The 17,300-nt window shown below is 64.9% G+C and overlaps 1 protein-coding gene across 1 annotated transcript; it reads left to right on the top strand.

The window, feature by feature from the left end:
- Positions 1-209: 209 nt before the first annotated feature.
- On the top strand, positions 210-17,055 carry TMPRSS3 (transmembrane serine protease 3). Its single transcript, XM_051831501.2, has 13 exons — positions 210-227; positions 1,385-1,523; positions 2,193-2,351; positions 3,127-3,243; positions 3,497-3,620; positions 6,707-6,832; positions 7,321-7,364; positions 7,820-7,985; positions 9,746-9,915; positions 11,250-11,345; positions 13,284-13,426; positions 13,916-14,068; positions 15,049-17,055. The coding sequence occupies exons 1-13, from the start codon at positions 210-212 to the stop codon at positions 15,064-15,066; spliced, it is 1,473 nt and encodes a 490-aa protein (XP_051687461.2). The 3' UTR covers positions 15,067-17,055.
- Positions 17,056-17,300: the final 245 nt, after the last annotated feature.

The following is a 17,300-nucleotide window of genomic DNA, read 5'->3' on the forward strand; positions in this document are numbered from 1 at the left end:
GTCCCTCCCCGGCCCCCGGAGCCGCACACCAGGGCCACCTGATAGCCGTGTCCAGATTGGGTTACACTGATGCCATTGGCTGCCACGGCCGAGGCGACGGGGCCGAGTGACTCGGGGAAATACTGCCCGATCGGACTGACCCGTGGGCGGCCTGCTGCCCACCACGCTCACCTATATCATGAGAAAGGGGCTCGTCCCTGCCTCGAACGATGGCGGCTCCAGATGTGGTGAGTGCGGTGGGCCTGGGGAGGGCTGGCGCTGGCTGGGGGTGCTGGCCGGGGGCGCTGGCCGGGGCACTGGCCGGGGGCAGGTGCTGTCCTGTGGGCCGGCCTCCAGCCATGGCCTGCCTGGGAGGGGAGTCTCTCGCCCCAGCGCCCAGAGAGCGCTCTTGTTCCGTTCCTTAGCTAAACCACGTAACTTGCCACCTGGTGATAGCAAGCGGACGCCCAAACCGGCTGAGCATGACTTGGGGCTTTCTGACTTTCCTCAAAGCCACGCATGTGGGGCTGGAACCCACGTTTGCTTAGAACCTCAGCACGCTTTGTGCAGGTGTTGTAGTCAGCGGCTTGGCGATTTCCCCCGGAGCTTCAGACACAAAGGAGATAGAAACGGACGCTTTCAGCACTCAGGTTTACGCGCCTGCTGGGGCTTCCGAGGCTCCCACGGAAGCCGGGCCTGATGCCCGGGAGAGGGAGCCGGGATTTCACTGGGGACAGGTGCTGCTTTCCTTGTTCCGCCGGGACAGAGGCCCGCCCCCCCCTCGGCACGGCCGTAGGGAAGAGTGCAATTCTCCCTGGGAAACCTTGGGGCTCCCGGCAGCACCTCCCTCGTCTGTGTCAGGGAGGACTGGCCCGGACGCTCGGTCACTTCGGTTCTGAATTAGGTCAGGCCTGTGTGAGCGGGGCCAGGGCTGGGCTTATGGGAGCCGCTGGTGCCGTCCCTCCCCCGGCGGCATCTGTGTTTTGGGGGTGCAGAGGTTATGTGGGCATCAAGGCTTGACCGCATGTGTGCGTGGACGGAGGGCGTAGCTTGTGTGGCACCGGTTAAAACCAGCCAGGAAGGTGCTCTGGGGGTGACTTATCTTCCCTAGACTAATATCCGGCACCTTGGTTCAAGGGCCTCTCTCTGAACGCGCTATCCGCGGGCCTCCAGGCCGGCTCGGGGGCAGTGGCAAGGCCCCGTTCGGCCAGAACTCCGCGTGAATTCTTTCGCTGACCCAGCAGCTCCTGTGTCGCGGGCCGCGCTCCCACCAGATGAGCGCTTCTGATTGGCGGGCGCTGAATGCGCTTGGGGGTGGCCTGGTGGATTTCAAAGGTTTACAATCTGCACCCGATGCCAGCCCCGGGATCGGGGAACAAACGTGGCCTGTTCCTCCTGGGCGCAGGAGGCGGAGCTGGAGCCGGAGCTCAGAGGCCCTGAGATCGTCACCATGGGCGAGAACGACCCGCCGGCCGCCGAAGCTCCCTTCTCCTTCCGCTCGCTCTTTGGCCTTGACGACCTGAAGATAAGTCCTGTGGCGCCGGGTAGGTGGACCCAGGCGGCTCTGAGAGCCCCCTCCCGGCCTTGCGGGCGGCAGGCAGGGCGGGGTCTCCCCTATGTCTTCCCAGCATAGGGACATCTGCTCTCCCTCGCGACTGTGGACCCCAAGGCCACTTGAGAGGGGACCACTGGGTGCAGCCCCTAACTGGCACTCCAGGGATGGGGGTTTTATTCTCCCATGGGAGGTGTAACCGCCCCCATCAGTCCCCGGGGAGGTGGACCATGGCCAGGACATCCTAAGCCCCACCGGACCACCCACCCTCCCAGGAACCTTAAACTTGACGTCACCAGAAGTGAGAGACCCTGGATTAAAATGCAGCGGCCGATGCTGCCGTGGTTCCTGGTGTTGGCCGACGGTCTTGGCTGGGCCTCGGCTTGCAAGGGCACCGTGCGGCTCTGTGCCCGCCCCCTCCCGCGTCTCTGCGAGCTGATGTCCCCTGTCAAGCGCCTGACACACTGGACCTTGTCTTAACGACCTGTTCCCAGATGGGATGGCAACCTGGGGTCCTGGGGGCTGGGACCACCAGGTAGCTGTGCTGGGGACGCTGCCAAGGCAGGGCACCACCCCTACCCTGGGGACAGTCCTCTGGGACGATCCCCGCACAGAGGCGGGTGGGGGCGAGTGGCTGCCTTTGAAGGCTTTGGATCCTCAGCCCGAGGCTGCACGGCGCCCTGCACGCCTGCTCCTCTCTGGTTCGCAGACGCAGACGCGGTGGCTGCACAGATCCTGTCGCTGCTGCCCTTGAAGTTTTTTCCAGTCCTCGTCGTGGGGATCATCGCGCTGATTCTGGCGCTGGCCGTCGGCCTGGGCAGTGAGTACCATGCATTATTGAGAGGCCCTCGGACGCCCGCGCCAGGAGCTCAAACTTTCATGAGCTCCCCGGCTCTCACGAGCGCCCCGCGGCCACGCAGCCTTAATTACTGGCGGCAAGCTGTCCTGGCTTGCGGACCTTGGGTTAGGCAGGGGCTCTGTTGGCCGGGCGCGGGGCTTCGTCACCAGGTCACCTGCCCAGGTAGCAGCGCCCAGAGGCAGCAGTGGAACAGGATCTCGAGGGGGCGGGGTGGGGCGGGGGAGCCACCAGGGTGGAAGCCACAAAGAGCCCCATTCACGCTGTGCCAGGCAAGCCAGCGATGTTTATCGCAAGGTGCATGTGGCTTTTGGGAAGAGGGGGGCGTCTGGACGGAGGGTCCTCTCTCCCCGTCTCTCTGAGATAACTGCGTGGCCCCTCCCTGGAGGCGGGGTCCACGGTCCACTCCTGCTCCGCCCCCAGTGAGAGCGGGCAGGACGCCGAGCAGGTCTCGGCAGGGGCGCCTTGCTCGGCCGGCTCGGCTGGTCAGCCCGCGGCCCTGCAGGCCCTCTCTTGACCCTGAGCCCTAACTTGTGGCTCCGCAGACAAAGCGGGGAGTGGCAGTCCCCCTCCCCAGCCCCCGCCCGGGAATTCAGCAGACACTGGGCAGGGCTGCCATTTCAGGACAGGCTTCCGTAGTAGGAGGCAAGTTCAAGGGCACGCACTGGCAGGGGCCAGCCGTCAGGGTCGTGCACTGCCAGAGCCGTCGGTTCACGCCCCGTCTCCTTGCCTCTCTCAGTCCACTTCGACTGCTCTGGGAAGTACAGGTGCCGCTCCTCGTTCAGGTGCATCGAGCTGTCCGCGCGGTGCGACGGGGTCTCGGACTGCAAGCAAGGGGAGGACGAGTACCGGTGCGGTAAGGTCGCCCTCGGAGGAGCCGGCAGAAGGCAGCCTCGCGCTTCCCGGCTGGGAGATGGTCACTGCTGGTGTCGGCCACCTGCCCAGCTGGGACGCAGCGGCCCTGGCCCCGGCCGAGGGGCATCCAGGGGCTCAGCTTCAGCTCGGGGTGGGCGTTGGGGGTGGGGGTGCAGACGGGTGTCGGCCGTGGGGGAGGAGGGCTGGGAGTCGCTGCCTGGCCACTCGTGGGACACGCCCTGTCCGTCGGCCAGTCCGGGTGAGCGGCCAGCACGCGGCGCTGCAGGTGTTCACGGCTTCTGCGTGGAGGACCGTGTGCTCCGACGACTGGAGAGCGCGCCACGCCGAGGTCGCCTGCGCCCAGCTGGGCTTCCCAAGGTGAGCGTGAGCATGTCCAGCCACGGCGAGGTGGAGGGGACGATAGCTGTGGGAGGACACGGGTGCCCCGGGCCCCGAGGAGGGGGTGACACGGCACACACAGAGACAGACACACAGACACAGAGACACAGCACAGACACACAGACACACAGAGACACAGACACAGAGACATAGAGACACACAGAGACACAGACACACACACAGACACATAGAGACACAGACACAGACACACACAAACACACACACAGAGACACAGAGACACACAGAGACATAGAGACACAGAGACACAGCACAGAGACACAGAGACACAGAGACACAGAGACACAGAGACACACACAGACACACAGAGACACAGCACAGACACACAGAGACACAGACACACAGACACACACACAGACACAGAGACACAGAGAAACACAGAGACACAGAGACACAGACACACACAGACACATAGAGACACAGACACAGAGACACAGAGAAACAGAGAAACACAGAGACATAGATGGAGACACAGACACACACACAGACACAGAGACACAAACACACACACAGACACATAGAGACACAGACACAGACACAGGGACACAGCACAGACACACAAACACACACAGACACACACACACAGACACACAGAGACATAGACAGAGACACAGACACACACACAGACACAGAGACACAGACACACACAGACACACACACACAGACACACAGAGACACACAGAGACATAGATGGAGACACAGATACACACACAGACACAGAGACACACACAGACACATAGAGACACAGACACACACAAACACAGACACAGACACACACAAACACACACAGAGACACAGAGACACACAGAGACATAGACGGAGACACAGACACACACAGACACAGAGACACACAGAACACACACAGAGAGACACAGACAGATACACAGACGCAGAGACATAGACACAGAAACACAGACAGACACAGACACACACAAACACACACACAAAGACACATGCAGACACAGACACACACGAACACACACAGACACACACACAGAGACACAAACACACACAGACACACACACAGAGACACAAACACACACAGACACAGAGACACAGACACAGTGACATAGACACAGAAACACAGACACAGACACACGCAGACACAAGCAGAGACACACAGACACACAAAGACACAGACACAGACACACGCACACCCCTGCACCTGTGGCAAGCAGCCGAGTGCTCCCCCACGGGCATGTCTGGTCCCTCTGAGCTGCTCTCTTCCTGGGACCCACCACCAGGAGCGCCCCTTTCTCCTCCTGCCCCACCGCCCACCCCACCCATCCTCACCCTAGGGCCTCTCTTCCTTGAGGCGGGGAAGCTGGGCTTGGCCTGCCCCCTCCCCACCCAGCAGACCCCAGGCAGGGGCTCCACGCTTCCCCAGGAGCCGTCAGGACCCCGTGGTCAGCGGATGCCCTCAGTTCCGCCCCTATGCCAGTGTCAGGGCCCCCTCGTCAGCTCTGGCCTGCACCCCAGCCTGGTGGCCCCGTGTTCCTCCGTGGCCTGTGGGGGAGGCCCAGGGGCACTGCCTGCCCCGTTCCTCTTCCATGACTCTGTGTAGCCCTCTCTGCTTAGCCACGTCACGGGCCAGGCACCTGCTTCCCGAAGACAGAGGGCCTGGGCTCAAGTTTTAGTACTCATGCCTCAGTTTCCCCCAAGTGGTAGAGACGGTGCTAGCACCAGCTGGGAGGCTGTGAGGACCCAGTGACCAGAGGTGTGTGGGGGTGGACCTGGCTCGAGGGACACACGGTCAGAGCTTGTGCTCATTGTCACCATCACCCTGGGCCGTGGGCCGTGTGTGGGCCCCCAGTTGTGGCACTCGGGGTCTATGAGCCCCCACCCATCGCCCTGGCCACCCGCACAATATGGCTGTGGCAGCCACGGTCAGCTCTCCCATGCCAGGACTGCCCCACACGCAGGCTGAACAGCACCAGGGGGAGGGGGCCCCGCGATGGCCATGGCTGCTGCCGTGGGGACGTCTTCCTCCAGCCCAGGGCCAGTCGGGCCCCGGCTGCTCCCTGCAGCTCTGCCCGCAGCACTGGCTGGAGTCGGGTGACACCCTAGATCGCAGGCTGCTGTGTCTGCCAGGAGTGCCCGCTGGCGCCTTCTGGTCTCGTGCAGAGTAACGGAAGGTGGCAGCTACTCCCGGCCACCCTGGTGTGGCTCCTCCCACATGTCCTGTCCCACGTCCCAGCCCCTCCCCAGAAGACCCATTCCCTCCCACTGGGACGTTTGCTTCCCTCCACACCGCCAGCTGCCCCCGGGGTTGCTTCACATCAAAGAGCATTTGCCTCGGGGTGGGACCTCCCACCTTCACCAGGAGGAGGTGGACCCCTGCACGTGGCTGCAGCTGGGTGGGCGGGCAGGGTGTGGTCACTGTCCCACCTGGAGGAAGTGGACCCCTGCACGTGGCTGCTGCTGGGTGGGTGGGCAGAGTGTGGTCACTGCCCCCATCAGGAGGAGGTGGACCCCCTGCACGTGGCTGCAGCTGGGCGGGCAGGCAGAATGTGGGCACCTATCCCCACCAGGAGGAGGTGGACCCCCTGCACGTGGCTGCAGCTGGGCGGGCAGGCAGAATGTGGGCACCTATCCCCACCAGGAGGAGGTGGACCCCCTGCACGTGGCTGCAGCTGGGCGGGCAGGCAGAATGTGGGCACCTATCCCCACCAGGAGGAGGTGGACCCCCAGCACGTGGCTGCAGCTGGGCAGGCAGAGTGTGGCCACCTATCCCCACCAGGAGGAGGTGGACCCCCTGCACATGGCTGCAGCCGGGTGGGCAGAGCGTGGTCAGGGCGTGGTCACTGCCCCACCAGGAGGAAGTGGCTGCAGCTGGGTGGGCGGGCAGGGTGTGGGTCATCCGAGGCCTTGCTGAGGCGTGTGGATATCACTCTATTAGCAGAAGGAGGCCTTTGATGGCCTGGGGAAGGGGTGGGGACAAAGTGACCTCCACCAAGCGCGACTCCTGGCACAAGGTGACTTGGGGCCGTGGCACCTGAGTGCTTCCGCGGTCGGCTGAGCACCGCCCGTCCCCCTCGTGCTCGCAGCTACGTGAGCTCCGACGACCTCAGCGTGCACCTGCTGGAGGAGCAGTTCCAGGGGGACTTCGTGTCCGTCAATCACCTCCTGCCGGATGACAAGGTGATGGCGCTGCAGCACTCCGTGTACGTGAGGTCAGTCCGCGAGGACGCGAGAGGCGGGCGGGGGTCGGCTCAGGGTGCGGACACCAGGGTGGGGGCTCAGAGAGAACCCAACCTCATGGCCCCACCAGAGAAGGGAAGAGAGTTAGCGACAGGTACAGGAACACCTAGTGGGCGGTGCAGGGATGCCTGGGGGCGGGAGCAGGTGAGCGGGGGGCAGGGAGGGGGAGGGAGAAGGAGGGTTTCCAGGATCGGTGTGCCCGGCACGGATGAGCCCTTGGCAAGTGCCGCTGGCACGGGCCAGGTGCCGCCCCTGCCCACGGCTGTCGATGCATTTGCCCTTCAGAGCTCAGCTGGGCCTCACGGCCTTCCGATGAGTCGCGGGACCCCGTAGACTGGTGGCCTGCGTCAGGACGAGGTGGACGGAGTTTGCGTTTCCTCTACTCCAAGGTTAGGGTTTTAAGAGGTGCCGTTGCATGGGCCTCGGCCAGGCATCACCAAGCCCGCTTTTCCCTCTCTAGGGAGGGATGTGCCTCGGGTCGTGTGGTCGCCTTGAAGTGCACAGGTGAGACCTCGGGCAGCCAGGCCCCTGCCCTCCCCCTGCCAGGCTCCGAGTCCCTTCCCACCGGGTGCCCTGACCTGGGAGAGCAGGGGAGCCGTGGCCGCCTCACCTGCAGGAGCAGACACGGCTGGGGCGACTTCTGAGCAGCCGCAGGATGAAGGTCCACGGCCTCCCGTCACTGTGGGCCGTCCCAGGGCGGGCGCCCCTGGCTGCTGGCAGAGGGCAGGGTCCTGCTTGGGCACAGGGTCTGAGGGGTCAGGGCAGCACAAGGCAGTCCTGGTGCTGTCCTCGCTCCCCGGGCACTGGGGGACCTGGCTGACGGACAGGGGCAGGCCCCACCCACCAGCGGGGTCCCTGCTGCGCGGGGCTCCTCCCCGCTTGCCCTCTGGTCTCTGGGACGTCTCCACCTCCAGCCGAGGCCCTGTGGAGTCCCCACAGCCCCTGCCCTCCCTCCACAGCCTGCGGCCTGAGGCTGGGCTACAGGGCGCGCATCGTCGGCGGGAACGCGTCGGCGCTGGCGCAGTGGCCCTGGCAGGTCAGCCTCCAGTTCCAGGGCTACCACCTGTGCGGGGGCTCGGTCATCACGCCCCTGTGGGTGGTCACCGCCGCGCACTGTGTCTACGAGTGAGTACCCCGACCCCGACCTGAGTCAGCTGGGGCGCGGGCGGCAGGCGGGAGCAGTGTCCCCCCCCCCTCCCCCGGCCACAGACCCAGCACTGGGGGCTGCGAGTGACTGGGGACCCCGCGGCTCATTTGATAAGCGGGAGGGAGGAGGAGGGGTGCTTTGTGCAGGAAGACGCCCAGCAAAGCAGAAGACCCTGGGCGCGACCCTGGCTCATCCCTGAGGACCCTGCAACCGACACTCAGGGAGTGGTGCCACGGCGGGCGGGGCACAGTTTCTAATAAAAGGTTCACTTATTTATTTGAAAGTCAGAGAGAGAGAGAGAGGGAGGGAGAGAGAGGGAGAGGGAGAGGGAGGAAGGGAGAGAGGGAGGGAGGGAGAGAGAGAGAGGGAGGGAGGGGGAGAGGGAGAGGGAGAGAGAGGGAGGGGCAGGGGGAGGGGGAGGGGGAGAGGGAGAGGGAGAGGGAGGGGAAGGGGGAGAGGGAGGTGGAGGGGGAGAGGGAGGGGGAGGGGGAGAGGGAGAGGGAGGGGGAGGGGGAGAGGGAGGGGGAGGGAGAGGGAGAGAGAGGGAGGGAGAGAGGGAGAGGGAGAGAGAGAGGAAGGGAGAGAGGGAGAGAGAGGGAGGGAGAGAGGGAGAGGGAGAGAGAGAGGAAGGGAGAGAGGGAGAGAGAGAGGGAGAGAGGGAGAGAGAGGGATAGAGGGAGAGAGGGAGAGAGAGAGAGAGAGGGAGGGAGGGAGAGAGGGAGGAAGGGAGGGAGAGAGAGAGAGAGAGGGAGGGAGGGGGAGAGGGAGATGGAGAGGGAGAGAGAGGGAGGGGGAGGGAGGGGGAGGGGGAGAGGGAGGGGGAGGGGGAGAGGGAGGGGGAGGGGGAGAGGGAGAGAGAGGGAGAGGGAGAGGGAGGGAGGGAGAGAGGGAGAGGGAGAGGGAGAGGGAGGGAGAGAGAGAGAGAGGGAGGGAGAGAGAGAGGGAGAGGGAGGGAGGGAGGGAGGGAGAGAGAGAGGGAGAAGGAGGGAGGGAGGGAGAGAGGGAGAGGGAGAGGGAGAGGGAGGGAGAGAGAGAGAGAGGGAGGGAGAGAGAGAGGGAGAGGGAGGGAGGGAGGGAGGGAGAGAGAGAGGGAGAAGGAGGGAGGGAGGGAGAGAGGGAGAGGGAGGGAGGGAGGGAGAGAGAGAGGGAGAAGGAGGGAGGGAGGGAGAGAGGGAGAAGGAGGGAGGGAGGGAGAGAGGGAGAAGGAGGGAGGGGGGGAGAGATCTTTCATCAGCCAGTTTATCCCAGCTGGCTGAATGGCTGCATAGCCAGGGCTGGACCAGGCTGAGGCCAGGAGCCTGGAGCTCCGTCGGGGTGGGTGGCAGAGGTCCAAGCACTCGGGCCATCTTCTGCTGCTTTCGCAGCTGCATTAGCAGGGAGCTGGGCTGAGGTGGAGTGACTGGGACTCGAACCAGCACTCTGATATAGTGCGGGTGTCTCAGGTGGCAGCTTAACTCGCCAGTCCACACTGCCAGCCCCAGCTGAGGGTACGTGGCGGGCACCCCGTCTCCCCAGAGCCATCTCTATGGGGCCTTAGCATGTAAGAAAGCCACGGAGAACATGGCCATGACGGCCTCCGTCGTCCCAGCCTCCTCCGGCTGCTTGTTGCCTGAGGGCCGCTGCGTCCTGCCGGGGCCTGGCTAGGACTCCGTGGGCCCCGGGGCGGTGCTCCTGGGGGGCCGAGCACCCACCCAGCCTGGGCGGCCAGGAGCTGCATGGCCGGCTCTTCTCATTGCAGCCTGAACCTCCCCACGTCCTGGGCCGTCCAGGTGGGTCTGGTTTCCCTGCTGGACAGCCCGGCCCCCTCCCACCTGGTGGAGAAAATCGTCTACCACAGCAAGTACAAGCCCAAGAGGCTCGGCAATGACATCGCCCTGATGAAGCTGGCCGGGCCCCTCACCTTCGACGGTGCGTCCATGCTTGTCTTTGTCCACGTCAGGGGAGCCCAGGACCACCTCGGGGGAGCCCCTTAGGGGAGCTGCTTGTCCTGGCGCCCGGCGTCCGGCTGTCCCTTCTCCCTGGAGTTGAGGTTGCCCTGCTCTGTGTGACGAGGGACTCTCGGTGGTGGCTGCCTGGGGAGCAGACCGAATCCCGTACAATGCCCTGCGGAGGCAGGGGCTCTCCCGGGTTAGAACCAGCTGGGGGATCCCGGCCCCGCCCCCGAGCTGTGGGGACAGTGACACCTTTAGTCTTCCTCCCTGCACCTGGTCTGCCATGTGTGCCCCGCTGGCGCCACCTGCAGGCAGTGAGGGGTTCTCCAGGCCCCCCCCCCACCCCGTCTCAGGTGGGAAGTCACCTGCCCACGTGGACAAAGTGCCCCCTTGTCCAGGTGCTTGTAGTATGGGACACGCCTGCCAGAGCCCTCCCAGGCCGGCCCTCCAGAAAGTTCTCTGCCAGCCAGCAGCTGAGTCCAGCTTTGCTTCTTGAAAAAGTCAGATCCCGCCCCCTGGACAGACACCAGCACTGTGACATCAGAGAACTTTCTAGCACTTTGCGGCCACAAGCCTCCTCCCAAGTCAACCAAAGCCCCCTTCCCTTCCCGAGGAAGGCAGGCGCCTGGGGGGCAGGGAGGGCTCCGTGGGTGGACGCCCCTCTGCCTGGAGCAGCGGCCAGGCCCGGGAGCAGCTGGAGCTCTGGCCCGCCGCTTCGCACACCCTCACAGCAGACATCCCCAGAGAGGTGTGTCAGGGCGGAGCTGGGCCGTCCATGCGCTTGGCGGTGGTCACCAAGTGAGGGCCAGCACGTGGACTGGGATACAAACCCCAGGGCCCCCTTATCCCCTCTGCACCCACATTCCGGTCCTGCCCATGACGGGTTGGCACGTCTCAGAGCAAGGGCGCACGTAGCTCTGGCACACACGGCACTCTGTGTCACAGCCGTGCCCTGGCGTGTGTCTGTGTGGCCTGTGAGACGGCACAGATGCCCTTGGCCTAGCCGTGCAGCGCCCAGCATGCCCACGGCCATGTCTGACCCCTGCCTGCAGGTGGGCAAATACAACTGAGTCCTGGCTGGACCCCATCGTCTCCCTGCACCTGCGGCCGAGAGCGTGGGGCCCCCAAAGCCTCAGCCGTCTCCTGTCTGGGCCTCCACAGTCAGGCTGCCACGTGCAGTGCAGGGCTGTCTGAGGGTCTTAGGGGCTTGGGGGGCGGAGCCTCTGCGAGCCAGGGCCCCGCCTTCCCGGGAGACATGGAGGCGTTCCCTCCGACGGCTGCATCACTGACTTGAGGGTCCTGCTTTCACAGAGCTGGTTCAGCCCGTGTGCCTGCCCAACTCCGAGGAGAACTTCCCGGATGGGAAAGTGTGCTGGACGTCGGGATGGGGGGCTACGGAGGATGGAGGTCAGTGGTCTCAGATCAGAGCCAAACTCAAAACCCAGGGGTCCCAGCTGGGGTGTGGGGCAGCTGGCCAACTGGTCAACCACCCAGCACACACAACTGGCCAGGGGCTGTGGGGCCGGGGTTCTGCTCACCTCAGGACAGCAGGAGGTGGCAGAGGAGCCGTGGGCACCCTAGGAGGGGAGACCCTCGCTGATCCACCGGGGTGCCCACCTCCCCGCTCCCTTCCCTGTTACCGGGGGCCGACCCTCGCCCTGTTATTCAGAGCAGAGCCGGCAGCCAGTGAGATTTTTGCCTGTGGCGCTTTGGGGGGTGCATTTGTGCGCCCGGCCACGGCCCAGTGGGGAAGCAGCCCCAGGCTCTCACTGCTGTGCCACCCCAGAAGGGGCCGTGGTGACAGCGCCAACAACGGCCGCAGGTGAGCCGTGCCCTGCTCGCCTCCACGTGGGGCCCAGGCACGGCCGCTTGCCCGCTAGTGGCTGTGTGACAAATCAGGGAGGCTTCGAACCACAGAGAGGCCTGCTCGGGAGTGGGGGAGGGGCTGTGGCAGGATCCCACCCCCCCCCCACTGCTCCAGGCTCAGGCTCTGCCCCGAGTCCCCGCCCCTCACCGGCCCCTCCTGAGTGGGTTCGGGTCCCGCCCTTCTTCTAGGGTGTTCTCATCTTGAGAGCCTTAGCTCTGCAAAGACCCCACCCAAGCCGTCACATGGCGTGTGTTCACAGGCACCTGCCTGGAAGTTCAGCATTTTCCTCTTGAGACACGTTGGTTGGTCAGGGGGCTGCCCGGGTCTGTGGGTCCGAGGGGCCTTGCCGGCCCTCACGCCCGCCAGCACCCGCAGAGGTGACCGCCCGCTTGGCTGAGGCCCAGCTCCGTGCCCTGTGGCTGGCCCCGGGGGCTCCCAGCTCCATCTGAAGCTGGGTTTGTGAAGGGAGAGGGGAGCCGGTCCACGCCCCCTCCTCTCCTGGGGGTCCTGAGCGCTCTCGGGGGTTTCAGCCACCAGAGTGGCTCTCGTTCCTCGGGCCTACGGAGGCCTTTCTCCTGGAAGGTTCCAGCTCCTGGGTGGATTTGCCCCTCTCCCGGCCTGCACTCTGCTGTGTCCACCACAAACGTCCCCGTGGCCCTCGCTCCAGTACAGCGTGCCCCCACCCAGGCTGGCCAACTCCGCCTGCCTGTGCAGGAAGCCCCTCCCACAGAGCTCTGTCACAGCACTGATCTGTGTCCATGGGGTGCCCAGTGGCCCCTGGAGTGGCCCTGAGCGGAGATGCCCACGGCACCTCCCACGGAGCGAGTGAGGGTCCTTCCCGGGCACACAGCCAGCTGGGGGGGTGTGGCCGAGCTCCTGCCCCACCCGGCCCTGTCCTCACGCCTGCCCTGCAAGAATCCAGGGTGTCTCTGTGTCTCCCCGAGTGTCCACGGCAGGAGCAGGGCCAGGGGCCACGCTCAGCCCAGTGCGGACCGTGGATCGGACCACGCAGGCCCGGCTGCGGATGCGGGCGTGTGCCTGGGTTTGGGAGCTCCCGTGGGATTTGCAGAGCCACCCCCATGCCTCGAACGCTCGAGGGTGGGCTTGGAGGAGCGCTGACCACTGCCCCTGGAATGGACGAGGGGAGTGGAGAGGGAGGGTCTCCTCCTTCAAGCCCACAGAACAGGAAGATGGTGGGGTTACGGCCAGGCCAGGCCAGGTTAGGTTCCAGAATGTTCCATCCGGGGCGGGGGGGGGGTCTGTCGGGGGTGAGGCTGGCCCAGCGCGGGGTCCTAGTCTCCTGCCGCTGCAGCGGTGGCCCAAGCTTAGTAGCTCCAAGCTGCAGTCTGTCACACCGCGCGGGCCGGGGCTTCTCTGTGGCCACGTGGCACCAGGCCCCGGTCACCGGTGCCCCTGCACGCGACACTCAGAGCTGGGGTTCCTTCTCACCGCACCGCCCTGCCCCGGCTCGGAAGCAGGAGACGCCTCCCCTGTGCTGAACCACGCGGCTGTCCCGCTGATCTCCAACAAGGTCTGCAACCACAGGGAGGTTTACGGCGGCGTCATCTCGCCGTCCATGCTGTGTGCCGGCTACCTGAGGGGCGGCGTGGACAGCTGCCAGGTACGGACCCCGGGCGGCGCCCAGCCCCTGGGGACAGCTCACTGCGAGGCTTCCCTGTGACGGATTGAAAGGCAAATTTACAGGGTGTGGCCAAGAGTTTGCTTAAGATATCCCTCCCTTTCCTGGCAGCCAGGCCCGTGTTTACCCAGAGCGCCCACTCTGCTTGGTGAGGGGTGGTGGGAGGGGCTCACGGTGTCAGGGGACAGAGGGGTAGGGGTGGGTGGGAACCGCTGAATTGGGCCCCGACGTCAGAGCAGGAGAGACTGATGGCGCCTGCTGACAACAGGTGAACAGGCGCACCTGCCCTTGGCTGCACCCGGTGCCCTTGACCTTCACAGCTTCCTTGTCTGGGGTCTGGGAGGGGAGACACAGCTGGGGTCCAGAGTCAGTTCTGGAAGGGCCGGCAGGTGCATGTGATACTGTAACGGGGTTCATGCCGCCGAGTGGCAGTGCCGTCCCCTGAACCTCGGCCTCCCCCTCGCCGTGCAGGGTGACAGCGGGGGCCCCCTGGTGTGCCAGCAGAGGAGTCTGTGGAAGCTGGTGGGAGCCACGAGCTTCGGCATCGGCTGTGCCGAGGTGAACAAGCCGGGGGTCTACACCCGCATCACCTCCTTCCTGGACTGGATCCACGAGCAGCTGGAGGTGGGTGAGGCCTTCCCCGGCTCCTGCTGGGCCCCTGCTCAACCCCTGGCATCCTCTAGGGCCGCCGAGTCCCACGGCAGAGAGCCAGGCAGAGCGGCTGCTGACTCAGCCAGCAGTGACTGAGTGGCTCTCAGGTGTCAGGCACCTGGGCACAGGTGAGCATGTGGGCGTGGACCCCATGCACGGAGGAGGGACACTGGCTGAGCTGGAAGGGTGGACCCTGCCCCTCCAAAGGGGAAGCCAGGGAGGTGGCCTCTGGGGGTGGGGGCGCCGAGCATGGCTGCCCCTGTGTGGGTGACTATGGATGAGGCGGCGGCAGGTGCACAGGGCTCCACGTGCCTGCTGGGAGCCGGCCCCTTGCTGGGAGCCTCCGAGTGGGCGTTCCTGTTTAGGAGCAGGAAGTGGAGGGGCTGCAGGGGCCCGGGTCAGGGAGCCTTGCTGGGGTTTGGGGGTGGGCAGCGGCAGGACGGGGGCCCCGGGGAAGGGAGGCCTGGCGGGCTGGCAGCCTCAGGGGGCCCCTTCCAGCTCAGAGCAAATATTTGCTGCCTTGGCCGGGACTCTGTCATCGCCACTTCCTGGACCGCGTTCAAAGACTTCTGCCCCTTCCTAATCGAGGTGAAACTGACGTCACCCAGAATCAATCATCTTGAAGGGAACAGCCAGTGGCATTTAGTGCCCGTGTGGCTCCAGAACATTCCATTGCCCCAGATGGAACCCCTGCCCACTCCGCACCCGTGCTTCCTCCTCCCCCAGCCTCAGGCAGCTTCCGGTCGGCCTTCTGTCCCTGTGGGTCAAACCCCTCTCTCCCGGCGGCCGCACAGAGCCCATGACCTCTGCTGTCAGAGGCCAGGCTTGACCCCACGGATGGCGGGGAGCAGCCGACACCTCGCTCAGGGCACCCCGTGGGGCCCAGCGGGTTGTACCAGTGGACAGGCAGCCTGAGGGGCTAAAAGAGACAAACCCTCTGTCTTCATTTTCAGAGGGACCTGAAAACTTGAAGAGTGAGGGGGCAGCGGCCACCTGAGCTCCCGGGACTCCCGTCTGGGGACGGTGGCCGTGCACACGTGCCCTCCGCAGAGCCAGGGCCCCTCCTCCCCGGACACCCGGCACACCTGCCTCCGAGGCTGCCGCCGGCTACGGGGCTGGGAACTGGACTGAGCCTGGGGCTCCTTTGCGACCGTCTCTGGGAGCAGAAGCAGAGGCCATGCACTACCTTCTCCCCTGTCCGCTTGGCTGTGCCCCCAGGGACTGTGCCCGGCTGCTGACCACACAGGCCACTGGGTAAGGACCGCAGCAGTGTGGCCGGGGGCCAGGCGCTGGCGGCAGCTTCTCCCGAGGACACTAACGACCTCCGTTCACACGTGTGGTTGCAGCCTCCGAATCCTCCCTCGGAGGTTGATGTGCGTTACGTCCTAGCTGGCCGGTGCTGGCCGCGTTGTCGGCCTCGCCTCGGGAGGACACGTCCTCCTTGAGTTGGGCTGCGTGAAGGAACGCTGACGGCCCCTGGTGACAAAGCCGCGGGCTCGGGCCCCTCCTAAGCACCTTGTGAGTTCTGTGTTTTTCTGCTGAACTGCCCAGCAGAGTGGAGAATCCCTCCCTCTGCTGTCAGGAGACCCGGAGCAGAGTAAGGAAGTGGGGGTGGTGGGGACCGGCCAGCCCCGCCCCGTGGGCGCCACAGCAAGCAGAGTGGACGGAGGGGCTTCCTGCTCTGCACCCAGGAGGCTGCGGGATTGGAGGCCCCTCCTGGGCCACTGCCCCGTGGTCCCCACGTCACACACGTCACGGAGGCTGCTTGGAAGTGATCATCGCCATGGAGCTCTCCTGAGTCCACGCCTCACAGGCACCAGATCCTCGGCTGGTGGTACCGGGGCCAGACCAGCAGGTTGGAGAGAGAGCAGAGATGGGCCCCAGGGGACGGCCCAGGGGCCATGCTCGAGGCCTGGGACAGCAGGAGGGACAGCTCAGACAAACGGCCACTCAGCAGTCGTGTGGGCGTCCCCCTCTGCTCCCCTCCCCACACAGATTCCAGCCGCTGCCCCCGCCCCCTTGCCTGCAGGGAACACGATCCAAGACCCCAGGGGCTGCCTGAAGCTGTGCTGGTACCAGCCCCCGCCTCTTCCTAGACACGGCCACCTATGAAAACGCCCGATTTATAAATTAGGCCTGGCTGGAGCAACAGGAGTGTCTGATGGTCACAGAACGGCTGTGGCAACAGCACTCGCGTGGACGTGGCCTCCGCGTTGCTCCGTGTTTCGCTCTTTCACTCAAAGGAAGCCTTCACGGCTTCTCCCTGGGGCACCTGCTGGCCCCTGGGGCCACTGATGGCTCAAACGGTGTCCTGTGGCACACGCCTGGGGCGGCCTGGTGCTCTGGCCAGCTTCTCGTTGACGAACGGTCACGCACATGCGGGAGCTCTGCTCGGGGCATGCTTTGTGGACAGCTGGAGAGGTGGTCGCTCTACCCAGAAGGCAGACTTTTAGGGCTTCGTGCCCAGGCCTCTTTGGGAGTGGTAGTGGCCCAGGAATGGCAGCTCCAGACCAGGGGACGACAAGTGATGTCCAGTGCACTGTGCCGTCCTCCGGGCCGTGGCAGCTGCCTGTGGGGCCCCCTGGGCCGTGTTTCCAGCTCACCTCTAATCACTCTTGAGGTTTGTTAAGAAGGGTTTGGTGGGGGCGGGCCTTGTGCTGCAGGGTTATGTCACCAACTTGCAATGCTGGCCCATCCTGGAGTGCTTGTCCGAGTCCTGGCTGCCCCATTCGCCGGATCCAGCTCCCTGCTAAGACACCTGGGAAGGCAGTGGAGAGGGCTCGAGGACTTGGGCCCCTGCCACACGTGCGAGAGACCAGGATACGGAGTTCCAGGCTTCTGACGTCTGCCTGGCCCAGCCCTGGCTGCTGTGGCCATTTGGGGATTGAACCAGCGGACGGAAGATCTCTATGTCTCTCCTCTCACTGTCACTCCACCTTCCAAACAAATAAATCTTAAAAAAGGAATGGCTGGTGTCTTGTCTTGCAGTTTCTTGCACGAGGTCTTGGTCCATTCTAACACCGAGCAGTGGCCCTGCGTGTTCTAAGGGAAGTCTTGGTCTGGGTGGAGACGTTCGCTGGCTTGAGCCAGAGGCTGATCAGATGGAGACACTCACGTCTTTCCCCTGTCGTCCATGGTGCCCACGTCGTGCCTGACAGCCAGGCCAGAGAGGGAGCACCGGACGGCATCAGGGCTGGAGCACTCC

This window comes from Oryctolagus cuniculus, chromosome 4 (assembly GCF_964237555.1).
Source record: "Oryctolagus cuniculus chromosome 4, mOryCun1.1, whole genome shotgun sequence".
Taxonomy (NCBI): Eukaryota; Metazoa; Chordata; class Mammalia; order Lagomorpha; family Leporidae; genus Oryctolagus; species Oryctolagus cuniculus.